General features: G+C 55.9%; 1 protein-coding gene across 5 annotated transcripts in view; it reads right to left on the bottom strand.

Moving 5' to 3' along the window:
• Window positions 1-566: 566 nt before the first annotated feature.
• PER3 (period circadian regulator 3) overlaps window positions 567-25,837 on the bottom strand; it is a 54,528-nt gene continuing 29,257 nt past the window's right edge. The window contains exons 17-24 of one of the 5 annotated variants that reach the window (XR_011470180.1): window positions 23,660-23,905; window positions 22,815-23,425; window positions 21,438-21,546; window positions 18,642-18,825; window positions 17,779-17,929; window positions 7,566-7,666; window positions 4,407-7,083; window positions 780-841 (exon numbers count right to left, since the gene is read on the bottom strand). Coding sequence is in view for 3 of the 5 variants with exons in the window: in XM_070404001.1 (XP_070260102.1) it covers window positions 634-841; window positions 7,566-7,666; window positions 17,779-17,929; window positions 18,642-18,825; window positions 21,438-21,546; window positions 22,815-23,425; window positions 23,660-23,905 (1,610 nt within the window). In the remaining 2 variants the exon portion in view is untranslated. Of the gene's footprint in view, window positions 842-2,235; window positions 2,316-4,106; window positions 7,084-7,565; window positions 7,667-15,894; window positions 16,856-17,778; window positions 17,930-18,641; window positions 18,826-21,437; window positions 21,547-22,814; window positions 23,426-23,659; window positions 23,906-25,837 lie in introns of those variants that run through there. The other 4 variants (XR_011470181.1, XM_070404001.1, XM_070404002.1 and 1 more) reach the window with 4 other exon arrangements.

The following is a 25,837-nucleotide window of genomic DNA, read 5'->3' as shown; positions in this document are numbered from 1 at the left end:
CCCTGGTCAGGCGCGTGCAGGAGGCAACCCATCGATGTGTCTCCTCACATCGATGTTTCCGTCTCTCCCTCTCTCTCCCACTCTCCCTAAAAATCAATGGAAAATATCCTCGGGTGAGGATTAACAACAAAGAAAGAGAGGTAACACAGATTAAATTATTTAAGCAGAAACAATGCTCTATTTTTCAAAAGGGGACTCGGGTGAAGTCAGCTCCGACCTAGAATCAGCTCGCAGGGAACAGACGAGGACCTGGTGTCCAGGCTTCAAGACCGCGCGGGGGAGGGGGGCGCCGGCTTCCTACCTGCAGATCCAACGCCCCCGGGAAGCGGCCGAGGCTCTGCATGGAGAGGCTGCCTGACCTCCCAGCACATGTGCTCGAGGACGGGGAACGGGAGACACGGGCCCCATCAGACCACCCGCAGGCCCCGCCCGGGCTCCTCTCGGCACCGACGTGCTGGGGCTCTCACTCCCTCCAGCATCTCACACAGCTCGGTCCCAATCAATACCCTGCCCACTCCCCGCCACCTCCCCCGCCGCGCCTCCTCCGAGCCAGAGGCATGACTAACCTGCCGCTGAGGCCGCCCGTCGGGGACACTGCGTCACAATCGGATGAATCAGGCAGCAGGCCGGGCATTACTCAGTCGCTCGCGGTGCCTGACGCATCCCCTGCGGTGACGTCAGATCCGAGTCTCCCTTTTGGCAGCTCATCCTTCGCTGCGAAGTGGCCTCCAGGTCACAGGAAACTGCTGGAAAGTGACGCCCGAGGGACGGGCGGCCGTGTGCGCACGAGTGCCGCCGAGTGAGGCCGTTCCAGGCGAACGCGGGACTCGTTTCCCGGCACCTGACAAAGACCCAGGCCCACCGACCGCACTCTCATCACTGGGAACGCAGCCACCTCCCCGTGTGGTCACCCCGGTTCAGGGAGGGGTGCTGGGCACACAGTTCCGCAGCGCAGGGACCCCGAGCACCCAGGGACCTCAGGTCTATAGCCAACCCGTCCGGAGCACTGGGACCCGTTGGGTTTAGGGAAGGAGTGGAAAGACCCAGGTGGCCTGGCCACACCCACCCCAATGGGGGAGGAGGGAGGGCAGGATTGGACCTGCAACCCAGGTACGTGCCCTTGACCAGGAATTGAACCTGTGACCCTACAGTGTGCAGGCCGGTGCTCTAACCACTGAGCAACGCTGGCCAGGGCTGCCCTGTCCTTATTTCCTATCTGTGGGCGCACATTCTCTTCCTTCTGGTGAGTTATACCTAGTCATTAGGCTCCTAACTTATTGGGGAGGCGTGTCCCTAAAGGGATCGCCCCCCCCCCGCCCCCTCCAGCAACTCGGGGTCATGGAGGGATGTCAGTGCAGCAAACAAACAGCCCAGCAGCCTGGTCCCCGTGGCGGCCTCGCCGAGCAGCCGGGGACCTGGGGAGGCAGCCCTGGCCGGCACTGGCAGGGCTTTTCCAGAAGGAAGAGATCGTTCCTTAAACCACGACCCTGGCAGCAGGCACCAGGGGCACCTTGGCGTTCAAACCTGGTTGCCGCCACCGAGAAGAAATGTGAACAGAGTCGGGGCTGCATGTTCTTCCCACTCAGAACCGCCCAGAGCTGGGGGCACCCGCCCCCGGGCACGCTCGCTGCTGGCTTCTGTGGGGGGCGGGGGGGGGGGGGGGTACGGGCTCTGCAGCAGCGGGCCGGGCTGGACCCAGCACTGGGCTCTGCCACCTCGGTCGCCGTGAGGCTGCCACGTGCAGAAGGCAGGCCTGGCCATACACACAGCCAAGGAAGCCATCGAGCCCGGCTGGCGGGGCTCAGGGGTTGAGGGTTGGCCTGTGAGCCAGGAAGTCACGGTTTGATTCCCGGTCAGGGCCCCTGCCCGGGTTGTGGGCTCGATCCCCAGTGTGGGGTGTGCAGGAGGCAGCCAATCAATGATTCTCTCTCATCATTGATGTTTCTATCTCTCTCTCCCTCTCGCTTCCTCTCTGAAATCAATAAAATATTTTTAAAAAATAAGAAAAGAAAGCCATCGGTGATGTCACCTCCGTAACCACCTCTCCTGACCCTGGACCCTCCCCGCTGGCTGCCCGGCCTGCTTGCTTCTCATGAGAGAGTCCTGTGTTCATCGCCTCCACCCCCTCCTCTCCCTTCTTTCTGGCACCCACTCCATCAGGCTCCAGGCGGCACCCACACTGTGCTTGTCGATGTTGCCAGGACCTGCGTTGCCACCTAGACTCCCTGGTCCTTCCTCTTCTGCCGCCTTCACCACGAGGGGCCCTGCTTCTAGGAACTCTCTCCCCGGCCTCTCCCTGGCTTCCTCTCCTGCTCCTGCCAACGGAAGGAAAACCATGCAGGTTTCAGAGATTCTGCACTCACACAGCTACACGCACACACGCAAACACACACAGCCACACACACACACACACACAGCCACACACACAGTCACAGATACACACACAGTCACACATACACACACACACAGCCACACACACAGTCACAGATACACACACAGCCACACACACACAGTCACAGATACACACACACAGCCACACACACACACACAGAGTCACAGATACACACACAGCCACACACACACACAGCCACACACACACACACAGAGTCACAGATACACACACAGCCACACACACACACAGCCACACACACACACACAGAGTCACAGATACACACACAGCCACACACACACACAGCCACACATACACACACACACAGCCACACACAGCCTCACACACATACGCATACAGCCACACACACATGCACTCACACAGCCACATGCACACATGCACACACACACAGCCACACACACACATACACACACAGACAGCCACACACACACAGACAGCCACACACACAGTCACAGATACACACACAGCCACACATATACACACAGCCACACACACGGCCACACATAGTCACAGATACACACAGACACACACAGACACACACAGACACACACACACAGACAGCCACAAACACACACACACAGCCACACATACACACACAGCCACACACACACACACAGCCACACACACGGTCACACACACACACACAGACACACATGCGCATACATTGGCATTCAGACTGGCATTTTAAGAAAAAATTCCTTTACCTTAACACAACTATTTTGCATTTGTAACATTATATACCAGTTCTTGTCCAAATAGTCACCTTTTTTAGTGTCAATTAGCTTATATTCTAGTTCTTTAATGTTATTCTATTTCCAAGTTTTGAAAACCCTTAGCTACCATTCTCATGATCCCCATAATTACAGAAATTGCACAGTGTACGACGTTACACACTGAGGTGGGGCATTCGGGCAAAAGTCGGGTGCCTGCGGGCTGCACCACGGCTGTGGGTGTGTCTGTGTGAAATACACAGAACTTCGTAGCTGTTGTTTTCCACTTGGAATTTGCGTGGCCGTCACGATGCAGATCCTAACACTCCGGCTGGGTGACCGGCTGCCCTGAGAGCTGTCCACGGTGCTAGCCCCCACCACTCCCTGCTGTCCCTCCCCACGCCTGCCCCTCCACCTCGGCCCCTCTTGATGCCCATGTGCCGGTGAGTTTGCCCCCTGTCCTGCCCCCCAGACGAGGCTGCAGAGGCCTCAGGGAACTCGGTGCTCCTGCTCTTTCCTTCGGGACGCTGCTGGGAGCAGGCTGACTGGGTGTAAGTGTCTTTGGGCTCTTGCTGTGTCATATTCCAGGGATGTCTGTGGGCCACCGGCCGCTCTTGCAAAGAGCTGCCCTTGCAGGGGTGTCAGCGAACGCCTAGCGGAGCCTGGCCACAGAGACCCTGGGAGTTAGCAAATTTCATTTAAAGCTGAAGTGAGGGGTCTGAGTTGGTTGCTTAAACTGAACAAAGATAAATTTTGGCAGTGGGGTGTATATTTGGCCAAGTAGATTGATTTCAGAGAGGAAGGGAGAGGGAGAGATAGAAACATCAATGATGAGAATCATGGATTGGCTGACTCCTGCACGCCCCACACTGGGGATCGATTCTGCAACCCAGGCGTGTGCCCTGACCAGGAATTGAACCGTGACCTCCTGGTTCATAGGTCGATGTTCAACCACTGAGCCACACTGGCCGGGCAGTAAACCAGTTCTTGCCAAGAGAAAAAAAGAATGAGATATATATGGACAGAGAGATGGTCACGCAAGAAACTATGGAGGGAGAGAGGGACAAGGAGAGGGAGAGGGAGCGAGATGGTGTCTGTGTTTATCGGAAGCTCCTTTGCATGGCTGGGCAGGATCCCATGGAAAGATCTAGCAGTTCATCCACCATCTGCTGGTGGATGTTGGGGTTGCTGCCAGTTTTCTAGGATTATGAGTAAAGCTGTTATGTGCATGTGTGTGTGTGCGTCTGTGTGCGCGCGCCATGTCTGCATGTCACTTGGGCGCGTACCTGAGAGAGGGCCCTCTGCCGCACAGGTCAGTGTGCGTCCTCGATCAGAAAGTGCCCAGAGGGGCTGTGCTGTGGGGCGTCTCCCGCCCCAGCAGCCCAGGCGCCAACACTCGGTGCTGTCAGCTGGCGGCCGCCTCACCGAGGTCTTGGTTGCGTTTCTCTGATGAAACGTCGGGCGCTGTTTCCTGTCCTCACTGGCTCCTGTAGGCCTTCTCTGCGAGGCAGCTGGTCAAGCCTTTGTTCATTCTTTCCCTTGGGCCCGGGGCTGGGGTTGTGGGTGTTTTTAATACCCAGGGGACGGCCTTTCTGTCGGGCCTGTATTTCTCACAGCAGTGGTTGGTCTTGTCATTTTCTTAGCATCTTGCAAAGAGCATGTTTCTAATTTTGATGAAGTCCGGTTTTTTGTTTGTTTGTTTGTTTTTAACATGGCTGATGTCCTAAGAAATATTTGCCTACCTGAAGGTTGCATGTTCATTTGTTTTCCCCTAGTAATTCTGTAGTTTTAACTTTTATGTTCAGGTCAATATAGGGTTTTGAGGGGAAAAACGGATATGACCTGACTTACGTGCTAAGAGCTTGTGCATGCGGTGCAGAGTGGAGGCTGGTGGGGCAGAAGGCAGCCTGGAGGGCGTCCTGGAGGCGGCGGCTGCCCCAATCTGGGCTTGCACCAGGACGGGCAGTGGTGCACAGCAGGGAAGTTCTGGAAAGACCGACCAGCAAGGTTTCAGGCTTGTTCTTCACTCCTCCCTGCATGACACTCCGCTCTAAGGAAAGGCACTGCTTCTCTGAGACCCACGTGCTGGCAGTGTTACCCGAGGCCACCTGTTTGTGCAAAACCTGCCTGGGCCTGGATGGGTGCTGTGTGTTTGAACGGGTCTTCACTGTCGTCAATAACCCGGTATAAGTTTTAATCCACACGCGGTCCTTCTGCGGGCACGGCAGTCCCAAACACAGCCTGGCAGGCCACGGACTCGCTCATGAAAGATTAAGAGAAGGAAAACGACGCACCTCGTGACATTCGGCGCCACGTGTGCTGGGACTCATCGATCCCATCTCGCCTTGGCCACTCAGCTCTGCCTGACCCGGTAGCTCATGACTGATGGCCCTGGATCGCACCGTCTGCCAGATCCATACACTCAACTGCTCTTTATAGAATATCCACGTTGTACACTAGGAACAAGACAATAGATTTATTGCCTATGAGTTGTTGCCTTGAAAAATTACATCAATGCCAAGTGATTGCCTTTCAGCCTCCACAGCCAATCAATTTATTTGCTATTTTTGGGAGGGGATGGGATGAGGTCACAGGATAATATATATATCGCCGCCGATCACAGAATGAGAAGGAGCGAAGTTCTGGAGAGTGGCAGCCGGAAGCAAGAGCCCTGTCTGGGATCAGCCATGTACCGGCTGGCCTGCTGCCTGCTTTTCCTCGGATGCCTGCAGCCTCTCCTCTCTCTCCCCGCCCCGGGCTCCAGGGCAGGGCCCCTGCAGCTCTCAGGTAAGAGGAGTTTGCTTGCCGTGCGTTAGTCCTGAAAGCGCCTTCGTCAGGGTCTTCAGTGCAGTGTTAGAGAGGAGAATGGGCGTTCTTGCTTAGCGGGAGTCTCGTTAAATCCAGTCCCGGCTGTGGAACGGACACTCGGGGGTCCTTACAGCACATTGCAGATCCAGTTATGGGAACAGGTGGCTTTTCTCTCCAAAATGCAAGAGTAGATCGAAGGGTGGGAGCACTGCTCACGTCGTGTCACTTCCATGATTCAAACTTTTGGTTCGGGTCAGCTTTTCAATTTTACAAGTTGTGCTCAATGAAAAACATGATTCTTGTTTTAGTTTTAAGTGAACTGTTTGAATGTAGAGTTTGGTTGTTCCCACTGGAGATTTAAAACATTTAAATTTTAATCCTTTCTTATTTTAAGTTGAAAAGTGACCGTCTGACATGTCATATGGAACAAAATGTGTATTAAAAATGTAAAGAGCTACCGGCTGAGCCAGGGAGGCCACGGCTTCCTGCACACACTCACCTCTCCCTGTGGGTGGATGCTGCATGCAGCTCAGGTCTGAGTTCAATTTTTAAAAAATGCATGAATGAAGCAGATACGTATTGTGCTCTCACTTCTTTAGTTTAAGAAACAAAAACGATGATTGATGCTTAGGGAGCAGGTTCCATAAACATTTTCACTGAATTTTATCTTGTCTTTAATTTTGGGTTCTTTTAAACAATTTTTCTTTAAATGAAGAAAAAAAGAGTTCTTCTTGGCCACTGATTTTATACCTTCTAGTCTCTCAAGTTTCTCCCAATTTTCTGATAATCGCCAAGCACCGCTAGTGCCTTGTGTGCTGCCAATCGACCTCTGGAGTGGCTGGCTCATCTTCAAAACTTTGCATATTATTATGATTTTAAAGAACTTAGATGAAATAAAAAAGTATTTTAAAATTTTTTTAAAAACTTCAATGAAATGAGGATGCTATCTCACTCAAATTCCAAACAGGTGGCACCTTACGTTAGAGTTTTTGCCTGAATATTTTTTCTCATTTGTTTCTCCATAAATGGTCCTTTATGACATCAACACGTATATGTGGCCAACTTCACTGGTTCCCATTCACGTTCTCAGAAGCGCTGGGACTTGCTCGGGTGCCTCTATCACGTTGGCTCACTGTCTTTCGATGAAGGCTGCAGCTGGGGACGTGCAAGCCTCGTGTTACATGCGTCACATGACGCCGAGTCTCCAATCTCAACATGGTGTCCCCTGGCCGAGAGCTACCCCTGGCCAAGCCCCACACCCACAGGCACTACCCACACGCCTTCCCTGTGCTCCCTGCTCCTCCCGTCCATATCCACTTTCTATCCAACTGACAGAGGCCTGAGGGTGGCCGCACTTCACATGGGAAACATTACCGCCAAGCTCTTTAAAGAGTATTTGAAAGCTGACTCTGTCTAATAACGGCCTTGACCTCTTAAAGGCCCGAACGGGGCGGCGATGGCATCTCTGCCAACAGGAAGCACAGAATCCTGCTCGCAGAAAGCCAGTCCTTTCCTGTCCTCCCCCGTGTTCCCACCGAGTCCCCACGAGCCAGAGGCAGCAGCAGATGCCGGGAAGGAGGGAGCCACTTCCAGTGGGAACACGTTTAATCCCGGGGCGCAGCTCTACCCCGACTCACGGCAGTCGACGGCGTGGCCGGTCACAGGTGGTTGAGGCGGAAGTAGATCCTCTCCGCTTGGCTGGCTGTCCCGCTGGCTTGCAAACTGGACTGCAGCACCCCTGTTAATGAGAACACCACGGACCGGCTTAGCCATGGTGGTTTCTCCAGTACGATCTCCCTGTGCTTGGTACCCCCGCCCCCAAGACGGTGGGGACAGAGGGAACGGATGAAAGGAACGGGCTGCAGGAGGAACCGCGTTGCTAATACCCATCGTTACTCTGTGCAGCAGCTGATGGAGGCGGGTCAGCTCGGGAGGAACTGGACAGAGCGTCCCTGTCCCTTCTGCGCGGGCTGCTGGGGACGCCAGGGGCAGAGACAGCTGCTGGGCTCGGGAAAGCAGGTAAGGGTTCTGGTGGCGACAGCTCGTCTGATTTTATGGCTCTGAATTCGCTCTCTAGTCGCATCTCCCATGAGGCAGAGCCCTCCCCTGGGGCAGAAAGATGCTCTTTATGAAATAAGTAAACCAATCACCCGCCTGGCCCGCCCTGGCACGGAGCCCCCTCTGCAGCCTCTCCTCTCTCCTCCCAACTCCTGGCACGCGCCGGCTCTCCTTGGCACCGGGGCATCTTCCTCTGCGCAGACGCTTGTTTTGGGGGGAGTTCCCAGTAAGTGCAGTTTCAGATGCTGGCTTCCCACTCGCTAAAATCTTAAGCAGATGACAGTCTTTCTGCACCCGGTCCTTCACCAGGAGACAGGCAGGATAGAAACACCCGCCTCACAGGGTTATGGTGAGGAGCCCGTGAGAAAATGCAAGCAAAGTGGCCAGCACAGCCACACACACAGCAACAGTCACGGCCAGCGCTGCTGCAGGCGCGCCTCTGAGGTGCTGCAGTGGTTCCAGAGCCCGCAATGCAGCGGCGACCGCCACAAAGCAGGTCACGCAGTAAATGAAACGTTTGGCTTCCCGGTGCCTGTGAATGTCTACACGAAACTGTATTCTATTACGTGTGCCGTAGCTTTATGTCCAAACAACAACGCTGTGCGCACCTTAACTAACAATACCGTCACGGAGCCTCCAGCAGGGGAGTGGCTTCCCATCTGGTAGTTTCACAGGAGATGCAGCAACGCGGCCACACCTCCCACCTCCGCGCCTGGTTCTGCTTCTGGCAGTTCCTGCCTCCATGAAGTCTGAGCCCCTCGAAGCCGCCCGTGAGGGCTGGAGCCCACTTCTTCCAAACCCTCTGGATGCTGCCATTCTGCCCTCTTCCCAGGAGTCACGCGTGTTCTTGGTGGCGTCTAGTGGGGAGTCCCTCCCAAGTTTCAGTGGACTGTGCCCAGATCCCCCAGAGGAACCGCCATCCCTGGCAGCGACGGCCTCACAAAATGCAGTTCCTAAATGAGACTTGACGGTCCAGGGGCTCCTCGGCCCACAGGCTGCAGACGGCTGTTGTGTTGGCATGAAAGCAACACCATCCGAGTGCTGGGGTGGACGGGGCGCTGTCAGCGAGCAGTCACAGTTTGAAAAGAATCCTCCATTGTCTGGGCAGGAAGTCTCCACAGTGGGCTTAAACTACGCAGTAAACCGCGTTGTAAACAGCGGTGTTGTCACCCAGGCTTTCTTGGCCATTCGCAGAGCACAGGCAAGTAGACTGAGCCTGTTCCGAAGGCCCTCGGCTTCCCAGGTGGCGAATGAGCATTGGCTTCAACCTCCGCCAGCAGCATTGGCCCTACAGGAGAGCCGGCCTGTCCTCCGAGCCGTGAAAGTCCCGGATGGCGTCTGCTTCCCATACAGGCAGCTCCCTGCACTCTGATGTGATGACAGCTTCTATCCTTAAACGGCATGACCAGCCTCGGCCAGCTCCCTCCTCCTCCTGCAGCTCCCTCCCCTGACAGCCGTCCTGGGGCTGGAGAGATGGGACGTGGCTTAGGGGATGCTGTGGCTGCTGTGGCTGCCGTGGCTGGCTGCCCCAACCTCTGAGGCTTTCCCCACACCAGCAACAAGGCTTTTCCGTGTCTTATCACTCGTGTGTTCGCTGGGGTAGCGCTTTTAGTCCCTTTGCGCCCCGGCCGGTGTGGCTCAGTGGTGGAGCAGCAGCCTGCGCCCTGAAGAGCTGTGGGGTTGATTCCCGGTCAAGGGCACGCACCTGGGTTGCAGGTTCGACCCCAGTCCTGGTCGGGGTGCATGCGGGAGGCAGCCAGTCCATGTGTCTCACATCTCATATCGCTGTTTCTCTCTCGCGCTCTCTCCCCACCTCCCACACTCTCTGAAAATCAATGGAAAAAATACCCTTAGGGGAGGATTCACAAAAAACAAAGCTTTCCCTCTGCATTCACAACTTGGCTAAACGGCTCCAGCAGCCTGGTTTTTGGCCTCTCAGTTCCCACATGCCTTCCTCACTAAGCGTAGCTTTTGGTCTAAACAAGGGAGCGATGCCTTGCCTTATTATTCCTCCGTTCACTTGGACACCCGAGGCCACTGTAGGGATATTAATTGGCCCCATTTCACTACTGTTGTGTCTCGGGGAACAAGGAGGCCGGAGGAGAAGGGGAAAGTCAGGGAAACGGCTGGTTGGCGGAGCAGCCATAACACATATCTGAGTCACCATCTTCTATGTGTTGGTCTGTGGCACCCCAAACAATGACAATGGTAACACCAGAGATCACTGACCATCGATCACCAATGACAAACAGCAATGATGAGAAACCCTGGAACATCGGGAGAACGACCACAGCGTGGCCGAGACTGAAGTCAGCAAATGCTGTTGGAAAAAGAAACTTGACCGAGGGACTCGTTCAGCGCCGGGCGCCAGGCCTTCCCGGTGCAACAAAGGCAGGTCTGTGAGGCGCCGTGACGCGAAGTACAACACCAGGTCCTGTCCTTCCTCCTGGACCGCACTTCTCCAGGCACTGCCACATGCCCAGGGCATTCCGGGAGGAACGGAGACTTCTCATAGGCATCGCTTAATGGAAAGGAGTTGGTTATAAAATGTTTTCGATAAACGACTGACCTGCTAAGTGTTGAGGACAATGCAGTGCCCGGTGAATTCTGCAGGTGAGAGAACAGGGTGTGGGTGGCCTGCCTTCAGGTGAACACCGCTGCGGGGGGGCCAAGGACGGCCAGAAACGAGACACGCGTTAGTAACAGTCCAGCCTGTGTTTACATCAGACCAGCGTGAAGTGGGAGCAACAGGTCTGACGATGAACCGTTTTCACAATATTGTTTTCTAGATGCCGGCACCAACGTGCATAAGGCAAGAGGAAACACGAGAAAGGTGAGTGACTGAGTGAGGCCTAAAATGGTGAGAGATGTTGACACCCAGACCTCACCCCAGCACCACGGAGTCCCAGTCTGCAGCTCACCAGGGTCCTGGCGGGGGGGCGGGGAGGGGGGGGCTCTGCTTCAGACGGAGGGGCTTCGAGAAGCCCTGAGCGTAACATCTGAGGGAGAACACGCGCAGACACTGAGGGGAGGGTGGCGCGGAGGGGGGAGGGGCTGGGGCAGCAGGAGGCTGTGACGGGGACGATGGATGACACCGAGTTAGAAATGAGGACCATGAATGGAGGCCTTAAGTGCTGAAAGAGAAACCTGAATCTGATCGTCACCCACCCCAACTCTAAATCCGTGTTTCCTAACGGGCTTCCTGGGGACCCCAGTCCCGAGCCTGTCCGCAGCCAAACACCATCCCAGCCCCACTCCTGCCCTGGCCACCTCTGCCCGTGGGCACACGGAAGCCCAGGAGTCCCCGAGAAGCTCAGTTCACTTCACCAGGCCTTTCCCAGACTCTCTGACCAGAAGCAGCTTCTCCCGCTGACATCCTTGTACAAACTTACTCAGGGACACGCCACCTGAGCCCCACGGGGGAGACCACCTGGGTCCCTCCTGGGGTAACCCTGAAGGGGATGGGGCGCTTCTACCTGTGACTAATTAGAAGTCATCATTCAGATGTTTATATTCTCAACAGAAGGATTCTGGTTAAAGACTCTAATATCATACGGGTGATTTGCTTGTGAAAATTTAGAATAAAATGCTCCCCAAAACCAAGGGTCCAAGAAGTTAATTTCAAGCCAAATAAGAGCTGCTTTACACAGAAGATAACGCATGTCCGGAACTTGTTACGAAGAAGTTATTTTTAAAAAATATCTTCTTATTGATTTCAGAGAGGGAGAGGGAGAGAGAGAAACATCAATGATGAGAGAGAATCATGGATCGGCTGCCTCCTGCACGCTTCCTACTGGGGATGGAGCCTGCAACCTGGGCACGTGCCCTTGACCGGAACCGAACCCGGGACCTTTCAGTGCGCAGGCCGACGCTCTATCCACTGAGCCAAACTGGCCAGGGCACGGACAGATTGTTTAAATAGAAATAGGTGGACGAGGGTGCAGGGAGACTGTCGGCAACCCTAGGGCTGCACACACTGGACGGGCCACTGGTTAGGGCCCACATGCTGGGCTCCAACTGCAGTTAAGGCCCCGAGAACACGAGGAAAGGCCTCACGGCTGGACCCCAGTTCCTTTTAACTCATCGGTGATCCATCTGTTTTTGTTTGTTGGGTCTTGGTTTCAGGCTTTCTCCGGACAAGACCCCGACATTTTACTGAATCGACTTCTGGCCCGAGTCAGGGAGCAGCAGGAGAAGCGTGGGCACCCCTCTGAGTGCTTCTGGAAATACTGCGTCTGAAGCGAGGACCACCTACTTGTCGACTCAAAGCCAAGCGTCTTAGAAAATTAACAGCAGACACGCTTGATCTGAAAAGAGCCCAGAAGAAACGCTAGGCAAACTGCCCTGTTCGTTGTCATTCGGAAAATAAATCCTCTATGTTTTGCAAATAGCATCCGTGGTTATTTTACTTATAAACATACCAGAGGCCCGGTGCATGAGATTCGTGCACTGGAGGGGGGGGGGGGGGTGTCCCTCAGCCCAGCCTGCGCCTTCTCGCAGTCCAGGACCCCTTGCTCCTTACCGCCCACCTGCAGCGGAGGCGAGAGAGGCTCCCGCCAGCCATGAGCCTGGCTTCCGGCTGAGCAGCCCTCCCTCTGTGGGAGTGCACTGACCACCAGGGGGCTGCTCCTGCATTGAGTGTCTGCCCCCTGGTGGTCAGTGTGTGTCATAGCAACCGGTTGTTCTGACCTGTTAGGTCAATTTGCATATTACGCTTTTATTACATAGGATTGTAAAATCTCTAGCTCTTCTTTCAATTGATTTTTAAAGAAAATTATCTGAAAATGTAAAAATAAAGCTAATAAATGAACAGAAGCAAATGCTAAGAAAAAGTCCTAAAAGGAAAATTTAGTTAAAATAAACTGCAAATCATTTAAATAAATGACATCTTAGGTATGACCTCCTCTCAGCCCTCAAAAATGACGTGAGTTATTACTTACAAAACCCGCATCTCCACTTGGAAAGCCCCCGGGAGCGAGGGACGCCACGGGGCCGGGACCGTCTGAGCCCCCTGAGGCTGGTGGGGGGGCACGTGCTCCACCCCGTCCCTGAGCTGACCACGTGCTGAACGTGGGGAACCTGCATCTGCTGATGCCGAACCGGGTTTGACCTCAGTCCCGTGAGCCCAGAAAACCACTATCTGATTCTTACCAACCAGGAGGGTGGGTGGGACTTACGGCCGTGGAGGGGAAGCAACAGCCTGGCGTGTGGGACCCTATGTCCTACGACTACACCTACTCAGCTACGCAAACGCAGCCAGGCGGGCGGGGCACAGGGAGCCCGAGAGCGTGCCTCCAGCAGGAGCGGACCGCCTTGGCACCTCCCGCTCCCCCCCCCCCCCCCCCCGAGCCCTGCACGCACCCCACCACCACCTGGGAGCGGCAGAGCTGCCCACTGATCTCAGCAAACACCAGTCTCGCAGAGCACAGGCCAGGCCAACCTCCCGTCCTCACTGCAGACAGACCTATGGGAAAGACGCCTCAGGGCTGGGGAGCGGCTGCGTCACCAGGAACACGCTCACGCTCGGGCCTCGGGGGGAACACGGGTGTCTCGCGCTGAAGCGGCACCCATACGAACTCACTAGCAGAACTTCAAGCCACAAGATGATTCGTATTTACGATCCCGGAGAGAAGGCGAGCTCCACTGCACACGGCTCTACAGCCCTCCCTGGTGTGGGGACGGAGGCCGCTATCCGGACAGATGGGCTCTGCGGTCAGGTTCCGCGGTTCGAGCCTGTCCCCACGCACGTGGGCACCTGGCGGGAGCCCTCCCCAGGTGGCACCCCCGCCCACCTCAGCCCCTTCTCTGGGAACCGTGTCTTCTGCATGTCCTGCTGCTCGTTACAGAAGGTGCAGACGGCTGAACGGTGCACCATTGGCAAGTCCTGCTGGTTTCAGGCTCGGTTCCTATTTTAATTTTGAGATGTTGCTGCTGCCAGTGACCCAGACTTGGTGAAGACGGGTTCACTGGAGGATCCTGAGGAGTCACTTGGTAACTAACTTTATAAACTCGGCACTGACATTAGTATTAACCACGTGGGCACAGGTTCAGGACCTACCGACGCCTCCCGTGTAAGGACTGGGAAACGCTGATCATCCACATGTGCGCACATCCCCACAGCTCACACCCCCACAGCTCACACTCACAGCTCACACCCCACAGCTCACACCCCCACAGCTCACACACACACAGCTCACACCCCCACAGCTCACACTCACAGCTCACACCCCACAGCTCACATCCACAGCTCACACACTCACAACTCACACACCCACAGCTCACACTCCACAGCTCACACCCCCACAGCTCACACCCCCACAGCTCACACCCCACAGCTCACACCCCCACAGCTCACACCCCCACAGCTCACGCACCCACAGCTCACGCACTCACAGCTCACACCACCACAGCTCACAGCCCCACAGCTCACACCCCCACAGCTCACACCCCACAGCTCACACCCCCACAGCTCACACCCCACAGCTCACACCCCCACAGCTCACATACCCACAATGCGAATCCTGCTCGCCTGGGCCACGTCCCCACCCCCCCCCCCCCCCCACACACACACCAGACTCAGGGTAAAGGCCTGTCGCACTTCCCAAGCTTTACATGTAGTTTATTTACTGTTTCCATTTAAAAAAGATCCCCCATTAAAATACTGACAACTATTAAAAACAAGCGGACTCACACAGCTAATTATAAATTCAGCCGAAACCAAAGTTCATTCGGATTAAGCTGACCTTGTGAATCATAATAAAATGCCACTTAGTTACAAAACGGTCCCATTCATACAGCACTTTCGTTTTTCCCAAGCCCCGACCTCTCACCCGGGAAGTACGGCCTCTCGGGCAACATGTATGTAAACATCGGGGCCTGTGACACACGTTTCATTAGCACTTTCTCGAGGCATCAGCACAGCAGCTCTAAGCCCGCAGGACCAGGGGCGCTGGCGGCCATGGGGAGCGGTCAGCCTCCCTCCTCGGTGCCCAGCGCCTGCAGCCCGGCCTCCACGGGCACCGGCTGACCCACGGGCCGAAACCGAGTCCAGATGCTGAGGAATCTGCCCACAGCGAGCACCAGTTTCAGATCAAGCCCCGGGGGCGTGTACTCAGAAGGCAGGGAAGGCAGCGGGAGTAGGTACAACCACGTCCGGAACGCATGGAAAGGGCTCGAGCTGTGGGACGCAGGTTTAAAACACGCCCGCACAGAGCAGCGCGGCCTGGACAGCTGCGTGTCCGCTCTGATCGGAAGGCACAGTGATTCTATGGGTGCACAACAGCCAGGGTGACTCATTAAAAAAATGTGGCATTTTTCACCAAGAGCAAACATAAAAAATACCATACAACTTGCCCAATGCAACAAGGGCTTCAGAAATCATTTCATAATCCAGATGGAGGGGAACATCAGGGTTCTCGTTCATAAAATAGGCATATCTGCAGGGAGCTGCTTAATATTAAAAATGCCAAGAAATGTCATCGGAAGCATCTGGAAAAGGTTCTGACCCCGTAAAGGACAGAATCTCCTTCCAGGAAACTAGACTCTGCACAGAGGCTAAGCCCCGGGGACCGAGAGTCAGGGGATCGGGAATGAGGCCAGCAGGGTCGCGTCTCCTAGTAGCACCAGGATGCATTTTACAAAAACTGTAAAACTCGGAGGAGGAGGAAGTGTTTTCCTAAAACAAAATAAAACACACACAGACACAGACACACAGACACAGCCACCAGAAAGAAAAACAAGCGCGTCCGCGCAGAGGACAGGCTCCCGTGACCCACCGTCTCCTCCTGCCTCTTTCTGACCTGCGTGGAGGGAGCTGCACGCCTTCCCGCCTGAGCAGGAGCAGGAGCAGGAGCTGGCTGACCTGAGACACAGCCGCTCGGAGCAGACCCAGCTCGGCTGCAGGGAGCGGGTCCCGCGGGGGCTGCGCCCACCCAACACCAAACCCCCACGACCTCTCACTGTGCAGCCCCTCCCCACTGACCCCCGTTTAGGGGCAAACAAGACGCAGTGTGCCCAGACCTCTGGCAGGGCTGGGCCTTTTTGGTGTAAATTAGCTGGAAAGAAAGCGTTAACTGGTAGTTTTGGTTTAAACGCATTTAAACACAGACGCATATAAAACCAATATTAATTTCTACAAAACTTTTTACAATCACTGATGTATGATTTACAATCATACACTGATTTACAATCATTGATTATGATTGTATGATTTACAATCATAAAAACAAAGACATTAAAAAGGAAGTACCACTGATTGAGTCAGAAGCTTTCACATGCGAAAGCGAATTTCAAGGGCCCAGGAATGAGCTGGCTGCCAGCGGGTCGGTTCTGCAGATGAGACTCAGGTTCCGTGGCAGGTGGAGCCCGAGAGGGAGCCTCTGTGCGGATGAAGGTCCAGATGCCCTCGGAACTCGGCACCCCGGGCCCCGGCGGGCAGCGCGTGCCATCGGCAAACAGGAGGGCCGGGGGCTGTGAGCTCATGGGCGTCTGATGCTGGTCATGGGGCAGCGTCACCTGTGCTGACTGGACAGTTTAGGGACCACGGGAGGCGCAGGGCCCTGGGAGGGACTTCCCTCGTCTTCTGACGGGAATGACGGACAGAGCCGATTGCGGTTTCATACGCCAGGATCAGGGAGAAGGAAAAGATTCTATATACCAAGCCTGCTTCGGAGAAGCGATTCCATCTAGAGGCCGAGGAGAAACCTTAGCGTTCAAGGACAACGTCGCGGTCATTTACAGTCAGGGGCTCCGAGATGTCCCGGGAGGCTGTGCTCGGCGCCTCACAGCCACTCAGCTGCTGTCTGGGGTCCTGGCCGCAGGCTCCTCCTGCGTCACCGCCTGCGGCTCTGTCCCTGCAGGAGGCACAGCCCTCCAAGGAGGAACAAGGCAGGCGGGTTATTTGACGGGCGCCGGCTGGCGTCTCAGGAGTGAAATGCGGGCCAGGCCCGAGTCCAGTTCCCACACCCACTCACGTCCAGGACATCCACACGCTCGCTCCTTCTTAGAAGGTAAACGACAGCAGCTTTAAACGCTTCTATTCACCTGCTTGGGGCTCATTCCTCACAGGCCCGTCTACTCAAGCACCAGGAAGACGGGATTAAAGAAAACAGCCCTGGCAGTGACCAGCCGCCCTGCGCTTTGGGGAGACGGCACACGGCCCTCCGACAGGCAGGCTCGCACCCTCTCCTTAGAAAGGGGGGACTCCAGGACTTGCTCAGCCCATAAGCCTCAGTGCACACTTTCTGGGCCCCTCCCTTCACACTCTGGTTCTAAGTTCTGGCCTCACACATCACCTCCCACAGCCATCTCACCATCACTAAGAGCCAGCCCCTCGGCCCCGGCAAACGGGGCGTCCTGCCCGGGCGGCTCAGGTCCGGCCTCCTGTGGGGACGCATCAGAGCAAAGACCACCTGGGTCCCCGGGGGCTCCCGCTACGCACGGACTCCCCTCTGCTGTGGATCTCACTTCTTGAGTCTGAACTCCCTTCAAAGACGCACGCGCGTCTGAACGCGACCGGACACCTCGCTCCCCGTCCACCTCAGCTCAGAGCAGGGCTCTGCCCCTCTCGCCCCGTAACCGGCCGACCGGCAGGAGGACGCCGCCTGCATCAGGAACACCGCGCTCCCAGCCCACAGCGGGGCCACGTCTACCAGCTGTCCAGCAGCCATGGCCTCACTGCTGTCCTGACGCCGGGACGGGAACACCACACAGAAGTCGCCGTGAGGGTCCTGCCACCCACGCTCCGTGCCCAGCACCCCCCCGCCCAGGACCCGGCCAGGACGCTGTGCTCACGTGCGTGTCCACTCCTGGAGGGAGGCTCCGGCTCTGCGCCCAGGCCCGCGCCCCGGCCAGCTCCGCCCGCTGCCCCGCAGAGAACTGTGGCTGCCGCTGCCTCATGCTTTCCAGCTTCGCCAGGTCTTCCCTCAGGACCACGTCTTTCACCCTGAGAACAGACGACAGCAACCTCGCTGGCCCTGGGGGCCCAGGTGCTTGTCACGCCCCTAGAGAACGGGCTCTTCCTGTGGTGCGATGCACTTTCCATCGCCTGTGAGTGACGATGCACATGCTAAACATACAATGCACACGCTAAACATATGGCATCGCTCCTCTGTCCCGTGGGCAGCCAGACCTCCTCTTCTCGGGGGACATCTGTGCAGAGTCTGAGGAGGCTCCAGAGAGAGACGCCCTCAGCCCCCCACTGTGAGTGCACAGACAGCCCCTCTGAACAGAACAGCCCTGTGCATGCCGCCTGGAGCACTGCTTCCCCCGCCCACCTGCCTCCCCTGCCCTCCTGCCTCCCCCTGCTCTCCTGCCCCCACTGCCCTCCTGCCTCCCCCCGTGCCCACCTGCCCCCACTGCCCTCCTGCCTCTCCCTGCCCTCTTGCCTTCCCCCCCTGCCTTCCTACCCTGCCTCCCCCCCCCCCCCCCCCGCCCTCCTGCCCCACGGAGCACCTTTGTTTAGTCTGGACCGGCCGTGCGTGCCCGACCACCGTGACCAGTGCGTCAAGTAATCATTCATCACTGGACTTCAAATGAGCGAATTTAAAAACACAGCTCCCCGAGGGTCTGTGTGAAACACCTCACAGCCACTCGGCACTGACACCATGGAGAGCCGATTAGGAGCCGGTGCAGTGGGTCTGCCCGGCGCCGCTCACCTCTCGGGCAGCTGGTACGTCATGAGGACGCACTCGGGCGTCCGCGCTATCATCCTCCACACGGACTCCTCGGCCGCGTGGGGAACGGCGTCCCCTGCCCGCACTTCCCGAGGCTGCCGCCCGTCGGGGATGACTTCAGAGGAGCCGTCACTACCAGAGAGGCACATGCTGCTGCCACTGCTCCCTGCCAAGAGCCAGCATGGAACAGATCAGCACACACCTGCCAGGCCTCCCTTCCCCTCCGGCCCTCAGTCTTTAGAGATTCCCCCACCGCCCCCCTCACCACCCAGCCCTGCCCCACCCAGGTCACCAGCCAGGCTGAGCAGGGTACACTCAGAGGACGCTGCTCGACACTGCGGAGCACATCCCCTCACAGAGCACCTGAGACACTGGTCAGGATGGGCCCAGCTGGACCCTTCAGCAAGTGCCAGGACATTTAAAAGCGTAAGAATGTGTTCTGTCTGCAATTCAGCTAGGACCCAATGAAAGACCTAGAGAAATCCCAACACTAGGTAACTAAATAATTTCTAGTAACTTATGGTCAAAGAAGAAAACACAGGGGAAATGAGAAAATGTTTTACACTGAGTGAAAATAAAAACACGCACATCAAACCTAAGGGATGAGTAAAGCGCTGCGCAGAGGAAAACGGAAAGCACTAAATGTTCATATTAGGAGGAAACAGGTGACTACTCAATGGGCTAAGCTCCCACCTTAAGAAATTAGGAAAAGGGCAAATAAACTCCAAAAGTACACAGAAGGGAGTAACAAAGCTTAGAGCAGAAATCGATAAAACACAAAACCAAATAACAGGGGAAAAAAAAACAATTAAAAACTCTTTCTTTGAAAAGTTAATACGATTGGTAAACAGAGTCAGAACAATCAGCAATAAGAGTGCAATGGATTCTACAGACGTTAAAAGAATAAGAGAATATACTATCAACAAGTTTATGACGATAAATTCAACAACTTAGATGAAATAGATAAAACCTGGAAATACACAAATTCCCAAAGATCCTCAAGAAGAAACAGATGACCTGAGTAGACCGCAATCTATTAAAGAAATCAAATATGCCGTTAACAACCTTCTCACAAAGAAAACATCATAATTAAAATGCCCAGGGCAAAAGACAAGGAGAGAATCTTAAAAGCAGCAAGAGAAAGAAACTCAGTTACCTACAAGGGGGTACCCATACGACTGTCAGCTGATTTCTCAAGAGAAACTTTGCAGGCCAGAAGGGAGTGGCAAGAAATATTCAAAGTGATGAATAGCAAGAACCTACAACCAAGATTACTTTATCCAGCAAAGCTATCATTCAGAATTGAAGGTCAGATAAAGAGCTTCACAGATAAGAACAAGCTAAAGGAGTTCATCACCACTAAACCAGTCTTATATGAAATGCTGAAAGGTATCCTTTAAGAAGGGGAAAAAGAAGAAAAAGGTAAAGATAAAAATTATGAACAACAAAGTGACAACAAATACACATCTATCAACAAGTGAATCTAAAAATCAAGTGAATAAAAAATATGATGAACAGAATAAACTGGTGAATAGAATAGAATCAGGGGCATAGAAAGGGAGTGGACTGACAATTCTCAGGGGGAAGTGGGTGTGGGGGAAGCGGGTGTTGGGGAAGCGGGAAGAGACTGGACAAAAATCGAACATCTATGGACAAGGACAATGGGGGGCGGTTAAGGACATGGGGTGGGGTGGGAACCGGGTGGAGGGGAGCTATGGGGGGAAAAAGAGGAACTGTAATAATCTGAACAATAAAGATTTATTTTAAAAAAAAAGATACGCAACACCATTAACCAATAGGCAAATGCAAACTAAAACCACAATGAAGTATCCCTGCATACCCATTGGAATGGCTAGGCAGGGGTCCTCAAACTACAGCCCGCGGGCCACATGCAAATACAAATACTGTATTTGTTCCTGTTCTGTTTTTTTACTTCAAAATAAGATATGTGCAGTGTGCATAGGAATTTGTTCATAGTTTTTTTTTTAAACTATAGTCCGGCCCTCCAACGGTCTGAGGGACAGTGAACTGGCCCCCTGTTTAAAAAGTTTGAGGATCCCTGGGCCAGAGCTTATGATGGACAAGACCTAGTGTTGGCCAAGGTGTTGCAAACTGGAGCTCTCACGTGCGGGGACAGGCATGCAGAGCGGGGCAGCCTCTGTGGAGAACAGCTGGGCAGTTTCCTGTGGTCACCGCACACATGACCTCGCTAGCAATTCCCCTTCTAGGCACCTACTCAAGAGGAAACAGGTCCATGAAGGACTCAGACTAACACGTTCACCTCAGCATTCACATCCCAAACCGGAAACCCAAGCACCAGCCGCGGTGAATGGACATCCACACGGTGTCCTGCTCCTCAGCAACGAAAAGGAACAAACTACTGATGGGGCCGTGGGAGCCTCGCAGCGGTGCTCGGGGAAGAACGGCGACAGAGTGCGTGCGGCGACTCCATCCGCACGGCCTCCTGGGAGGACAGCGCTCAGGGGCAGAGCAGCCGGGCCGGGCAGGGCTGACCCTCGGCCTCGGGACTCTCCTGGGGACGGAGCTGTTCCCGGGGATGGGGTGGTGAGGGTCTGAGCGGACATTCCTCAGAATTCTCGCGTGGCGCCCTGATTCGGTGCCTTCTGTTGTATGTGAGTAAATGTACCCCAGAAAGCTTTCACAAAGAAAACAGGAAACGCACTGGCCTTCCACACCGGGGCGGGACCCGAACAGCCCGTCCTCAGACGGGGCCCTCCTGGCGGCTGAGCCCGAGGGCCGTGTCCCCTGGACCGCTACCTGATGCCGCAGAGCCGGGTCCAGGTGGGGCCTCCCTGGGACAGGGCCCCGGGGACGGGTCCCCGGCAGAGAAATGGTTGTTCTCCCCGCTGTTGCCTGGAGCGCACTGCTGGGGAGTAAGAACATGAGAAAACACGTTAGCATCTCAAGCATCACATGACCAAATACCTGGGAGATCTTTACCGTCACCCGTGACACAGAATGAAGTGCCAGGGGTAACTGAGACGCGGAGCAGGTCAGCCTGGCCCTGAGAACGGGGCCAAGTCCCTGTGTATATAACTGTCAGGTACCACTGACTGGTGAGCACCTATGAGATGCCACAGCACGTGCTGGTGTGCGCTTTAACACGTCTTGTCATTCAGAAAGGATGTGCTGAACTTCCGTGTGTTCTAAGCAGTGTCCCAAACCTCAGGAATAGAAGGTGGACAAAGCGAAGGCCCAGCCATCTTGATCTCCTGGGGGAGGACTCCATAGTGTGACAGCATTTAATCCTCAGAGTAAGCCAGGAAGTATTAATCCTTCTGTTTTTCAAAGAAGCAGCAAAGGCAAAGACAGGCTAAATAACGTGCCTCCACGAACCCAGCTAACGGGTGACGGGCTGGGATACGGGCCTGTCTTGTCCGGCGGCCCAGGCTTTGCTCGCCGGCCCCGCTTGGCCTTGGCGTCCGGCAAGCGCACTGGGGCCAGGCTTCCACACCGAGCTCCCTGCCTGACCCGGGCGGACTGTCCTGATCTGATGCTACACAGGCGCTCTGCCTGGGAGGGAAGCGCGAGGGAACTGCAGGCTCACGCTCGCCCTGGCTCCTGCCCACCGGCCCCTGGTCATCGGAGAAGCCCCTTCAGGGAAAGGATGACAAGTTAAAGGAAACGGACTCAAAGCCCTCATTTCTGAAACTGACAAGCACACATGTGAAACTCTGAACTGCCCGCTGAACTGATGATGCCGACAGCCTCCGACCCGCCCACACAGCTGCCGTCCCGTGACTGTGCTCGAAAAAGTGACATTGCTAGAGTCATGCCTTGTCAGCACGGCTTACTCCTGTCGTACCAGACCACACCTCAGCTGTAGGGAAGAAAACGCACTTTAGACACAATGAACATCTTGAGTTTAGTGCTCGGATGTCAAGTTTTAAAGGAGGAAAAACCTAGTTGCTACAGAACATCTGAAAGCACGCTGGGAAACCACACACGTCCAAGCAGCCAGGACGAAGCAGCTGCTCATTCCGCTTCACACCAAGTCCATGTTTCCGGAGCCCAGCGCTCAGCCTGCACCACGGGCACTGCGGTCACCACTCAGCCACCTGTGCTGCGCCCAGCGCGACCCTCTGCCCGACCCTCTCCAGTCGTGTGCGGAAGCCTCCGGGCCCACATCCTCACCTGCTCTGCAGACTCGCAGGACGGCGGCCTGTCCTCCTGCAGCAAGGCCAGCTGCAGCGGCGAGCTGCCTCTGGAGCTGGGGCCCGGGTGCCATGCGCTCTGCGTCTCCCAGCTCTGCCCAGCGCCCCTCTGGGTGGTGACTGGAGGCGGTGGTTCCACACTGGGAGCCGCTGTTGGTACTGAGGGTGGCGTTTCAGAAGGGCCTGCTGCGCCCAAATACAGGTATGGAGAGAACGGCGGTGCCCACAGAGGGCACACAGAGGGGCCAGGCAGCACAATGGTTAGGAAAGCCTCCGCGTAAGGTGAAGGCACACCTGGGAAAGGCAGGCAGTGCCCCCCCGGGGCCATGGTGGGCAAGGGCAACGCTGGCACGAGGTAAGGGAGGGCCTGGCCGGGAGCCACCACCGCCGCCGCCGGGAACGCCAGGCCGGGGGCGTGGAGAGGGGAGGCAGGGGGCAGGCTCCAGGGCTGAGCGTCCTGGACGTCCCTTCCGAAGTGGGGACAGCAGGCGGCCTCCCCACACCGGCTGCCCAGCGGCTCCGGCAGCTTCTTCCGCTTGTGCTTCCCCTTCTTGCCCCCAGGAGACCTGGCCTGCCCGGGAGAGGAGGCTCCTGAGGACAGAGGGGTGCAGTGAGGAAACCGCCCGGGAGGGAAGGCTGCTGCAGGTCCCGCAGGGAGAGGCCACGCTGCCTCCGTCACGCAGCCGCAAGCGCTGCCACAGGACAAACTCCTCTCAGCTCTCGCTCGGCCCTCACCTGTGTCCCCACCCCCATCTCCCAGCGCGGACACACGGCTGTAAACTGAGGGCTCGTGGGCCAAAGGAGTGCATTCTAAGGACTAACCACCTTGACCATCTGAACACGTGGCCTGTCCTCTGCCTTCGTGCTGCAGGTAGGAGCTGTAGGGGGAGGACAGCATCTTCTCCCGGAACCTGTCCACGTAGTCCCGCTCCTCCCTCTGCGTGTGCGCCGACAGCACGGCCGTGGTGAGCCCCACGTGCTGAAACTCCTCCGCGGTCAACGGGGCGGGCAGGGTGCCGGGCGCCCAGGGCTCGCAGGCGGGGGCGGCGTCCTCGGCGGGAGTTGGTTCTGCTGAGGTGGGACAAGAGAGGTTAATGGTAATTGCTGCCAACTATTTGCATTTATTTTCACCAACTTGATGGCCTTTTGATAAGTTTCACAAACACTGTTACAATAGCTGGAACATAAAAACTTTTATTATTCCTGCCTGTCTTTACACTCTTTGTATGCCTGTATAGATGCTTTACAGCACTGTAATACTCAATGTGTAGACTTATATATTAACTAGGGGCCCGGTGCACAAAATTTGTGTGTGTGTGTGTGTGTCCCCTCAGCCCGGCCTGCGCCCTTCTGCAGTCTGGGGCTCTCGCAGTCCAGAACCCCTCGCTCCTTACCGCCCGCCTGCAGTGGAGGTGGGAGAGGCTCCCGCCACCGCCGCTGCCCTCGCCAGCCATTGGCCCGGCTTCTGGCTGAGCGGCATTCCCCCTGTGGGAGCGCACTGACCACCAGGGGGCAGCTCCTGCACTGAGCACCTGCCCCTTGGTGGTCAGTGTGCATCATAGCGACTGGTTGCTCCGCCAGTCATTCCACCGTTTGGTCAATTTGCATATTAGGGTTTTATTATCTACACTAGAGGCCCGGTGCACAAAAATTTGTGCACTCGGGGGGTGAGGGGGGGTCCCCCAGCCCGGCCTGTGCCCTCTCGCAGTCTGGGACCCCTCGGGAGATAATGACCTGCTGGCTTAGGCCTGCTCCCGGGTGGCAGAGGGCACGCCCAATCCCTAGGTGCAGCCCCTGGTCAGGCTCAGAGCAGGGCCGATTGGGGAGTTGGGGTGCCGCCCCCTGTCATGCACAGAGCAGGGCGGATCGGAAGGTTGCGATGCCACCCTCAGTCACGCTCAGGGTAGGGCTGATTGGGGGGCTGGGGCACCGCCCCCTGTCACACTCAAGGCAGGGTCGATGGGGAGGTTGCGGCGCCACCCCCTGTCACTCACAGAGCAGGGCCGATCAGGGGGTTGGGGCACTGCACCCTATCACACTCAGGGCAGGGCCAATGGGGAGGTTATGGCTCTACCCCGTTACACACAGAGCAGGGCCCGTGGGGGGGGGGGGGGGTTGGGGCGCCGCACCCTGTCACACACAGAGCCGCAGGGCGATCAGGGGGTTGGGGAGCTCCCCCCTATCAGGCACAGAGCAGGGCTGATCAGGGGGTTGGGGCGCCTTCCCCTGTCATGAACAGAGCAGGGCAGATAGGGAGGTTGTGGCCCCGCCCTCTGTCACACACAGAGCCGCAGGGCGATCAGGGGATTTGGGCGCTGCCCCCAGTCATGCTGATCCCGGTGCCGGGAGGCATATTACCCTTTGGGGGCCGGCTGGTTTGCCCTGAAGGGTGTCCTGGATCAGGGTGGGGGTCCCCACTGGGGTGCCTGGCCAGGCTGGCTGAGGGGCTGAGGGCCGTTTTCAGGCTGGCGGGTGACTGAAGCTCCCAACCGCTCCTTCTTTTCTTTTTTTTTTTTTTATTCTGGGCCAGCTTTAGCTCTGAGGCCTCGCTGCTAAAAGCAGGTTTCTGGCCTTTACCTTCTGTATTTGATACAATGTTGCGGTCCGGCTGGCTGAAGCCCGGCTGACTGAAAGCCGGTTTCTGGGGTTTTGCTTAGCTTCTATATTTGCAACATAGTTGCTTAGAGTTGCAGCTGAGAGGCCGGCAAGTCGGGCGGGGAATGTTGGAGTCCGCCATCACTGGAGCAAGCAAGCCTTCCTGCTTGCTTCAGTGCATGGCTGCCGGCCGCCATCTTGGCTGACAGTTAATTTGCATAAGGATATGCTGATGAGCCAATGGGAAGCGTAGCGGTTGTATGCTAATTACCATGTTTCTCTTTTATTAGTGTAGATTAAAATCTTGCTTTTATTGTAAATATCTATCTCCCTGAACTCTTTAAAATGTTTCTTTTTTATCTTTTCGTTTTTAATCTGTAATGTATTCACATGGTTAAAAATGAACAG

The sequence above is a fragment of the Myotis yumanensis genome, unplaced genomic scaffold, assembly GCF_028538775.1.
Source record: "Myotis yumanensis isolate MYYU_CA2020_CCGP unplaced genomic scaffold, mMyoYum1.0.hap1 SCAF_2, whole genome shotgun sequence".
NCBI lineage: Eukaryota > Metazoa > Chordata > Mammalia > Chiroptera > Vespertilionidae > Myotis > Myotis yumanensis.
Note: the sequence above shows the minus strand (reverse complement) of the source record. Positions and strands in the feature narration are given on the sequence as shown.